The 2,382-nt window shown below is 60.1% G+C and overlaps 1 protein-coding gene across 1 annotated transcript in view; it reads right to left on the reverse strand.

Moving 5' to 3' along the window:
- FOXA3 (forkhead box A3) overlaps positions 1-2,333 on the reverse strand; it is a 9,439-nt gene extending 7,106 nt beyond the window's left edge. The window contains exon 1 of the mRNA XM_004710389.2: positions 2,265-2,333. Coding sequence (XP_004710446.1) covers positions 2,265-2,333 — 69 coding nt within the window. The remainder of the gene's footprint in view (positions 1-2,264) is intronic.
- Between the last annotated feature and the right edge of the window lie 49 nt (positions 2,334-2,382).

The raw sequence follows: 2,382 nt of genomic DNA on the forward strand, positions 1-2,382 counted from the left end.
CCGACTGCTGCTCCCGACATCTGCAAAATGCTCTAGCCCAGAGGGAAGGAGATGGGTTCATCTGATAGGGGTGCTGGGGGCGACCTCTCAGTGTTCTCCAAATCATCTCCAGTTCCCCATCTTCTGAAGGACAGACCCCTACCGCCCCCACCCACCCACCTGCAAACAGTGCCCAAGTGTTGATCACCTCTGGTCTGTCCCTCAGTTCCTGATGTCGCTAGTCTGTCCACACACATTGTGCCCCCCCCCCCTTTGGAGACATCCAGATTGCATCCCAAATCTTAACTCCTCCAGTATAGATGCCCCCCACCCCTGCCCAATACACCGTACTCCTTATGACATGCAACCCAAAGTGGGTGGTGGCGGCATGGGTGAAGCACTCAGCAGGTCGCTGAAAGGGGAGAGGCTGGACTCCACCAAGCCCACCCATGGGAGAAAGATGAAGCAGTCCTCCACTGCTGGAGAGGCTGACAGCCTAGGACACCCTAGGGGGCACTCAAACTTTCTCCCTCCGGGTCACTGGCGACTGCAACGGTCTCGCGGCAGTGGACTTGGGCAGGTTGCTTTTTCCTTTTAAACGCCTTGCCCACTCCCCACCCCCACCCCAGGTCTCCACCTTGCCCATCTCACCAGGGACACATGCAGCGGTCTACCAGGCGCGCCTCCGCCCCTTCATATTCCCAACACCTCCATGGGCCCCAGGGCTGGCCCCTCCCGGGCACCCTGCCAAGCCCTGCAGGCCTGGGGAGCCAGGAGATCTACCCTATTGCGTCCAACCCAGGACTCAAGCCTGCTGGGGTTTCCAGAACCCCCAGATCTCAGGGTCCCCCCACATCCACCCCTGTGGCCTGGAGAACACAGCCATTCTGCCTCACAGCACTCCCTCAAGCCCCTAGTCCCCTTAGAAATTCAACCTTCCAAATTCCTGAAACTGTCCATGGGGGGGGGGGCACCTTACACAGTAGACTACAGAGTGAATGAAGGAAGGAGTCTGAAATCTTTGCAGCAAGAGGAATGGGAGTCAGACTTGGAGAAGGACTTCCGGTCCGCTGGCCAGAGGGGATTAGGATCAGCTACTACCCCCCACCCCCCTGTGGCCAAATCCAGGGAGGTTTTGACTGGATGAGGACATTAGCAATTGCTGGAGAGCAATGGGGGTTGGGGGCTATCAGAAACCCACCCCCAGTTCCCCAAAGGGGAATGCCAGGGAGGAGCTCTCTCCCCCAAACACACATCATCTAATGGATACCTACGCCCACCAACCCCACAGGACAGAGTGGAGCTGCCCGGGTGGGTTTTCCAAGGTTGCCAATCTTTGTTTGAACACACAGCCTCCCCTAATAGCATTTAAACCAAGGGGTTCAGCGTCCTGGGGAGGGATGCTGGGCACACAGGCCAACAAACACCCTTCTACTACTCCCCTTCCCACGCTGACGCCCACATCTGCTCTCAGACCCCCTAACACTGACCCCATCTGAGCCCCAACTCTAACCTGCCCCGTCATGCTAGATGCCCCCAAAGAAGCCTCATCTCTCCGCATACTCCCGAGCGGAGCGTCCACCCCTGTTCCTGAGCCTCTCTTAGACCATCACCTTGATCCTCATCCCTGAACCCCAATATCCTAGCTCTACTCCGGAGGCCCCGATTTGAGAACCACGTTCTAACCTGAGCCCCCACCTCCCAAACCCATAGCTGCCTAATCCGTTCTGACTCAGAGTCATCCTACGGGAACAAGGGAGGATTGTCCACAGGCTGTAACCTTTCGGGGAGCAGATGGTCAGGACTCTTCTCCCAGGTGGCCCTTGCTTAACCACTGAGCCACCAGGCAGCCTTCTCTCTCCCGGGTTCTCCCTACCTCCGGCTCTTTATCTTTCCCCTAGCTTTGAATGGTATCTCCTAACCTCCCCAGCCCTGTCCGGGTCCCCCGGAGCTCGGGATCCGATTCTTATCTCTGGCTTGCTCCTTTCAACCCCGGGGATTTCGGGGATTCCGCGTCGCTGACACCTGGCCTCCGCGGTCACGCTCCGATCTGGCCTTCTTGCCTGCGTTTCCTGGAGCCCTCACCGGGCTCGCCTGCCCAAGCGGCGCGGCCACGTCGTGTCCCCTCGTTCCTGACGAGCACACCTGGTCTTCGTGTCCCCAGTTCTCAGGGGCCCGCCACGAGACACCCCATTCCCCACCGGGGCCCGCATTAAACCCACTCCCTCGCCCGCCCCGGCGCCGACCCCCCCACTTCCCACGCCGTCACCCCACCGAGGACACACCTCGCCCGCCTCGGGGTAGTAGCTCCACTCGGCCAGGTCGTGGGCCTCCATCTTCACCGAGCCCAGCATCCCCGGGGCCTGCGCCCCCACCCGCTCCCGTTCCGGTCCCGGGGGTGGG

This window comes from Echinops telfairi, unplaced genomic scaffold (genome assembly GCF_000313985.2).
Source record: "Echinops telfairi isolate 266 unplaced genomic scaffold, ASM31398v2 ScPeMD7_655;HRSCAF=1070, whole genome shotgun sequence".
NCBI classification, from domain to species: domain Eukaryota; kingdom Metazoa; phylum Chordata; class Mammalia; order Afrosoricida; family Tenrecidae; genus Echinops; species Echinops telfairi.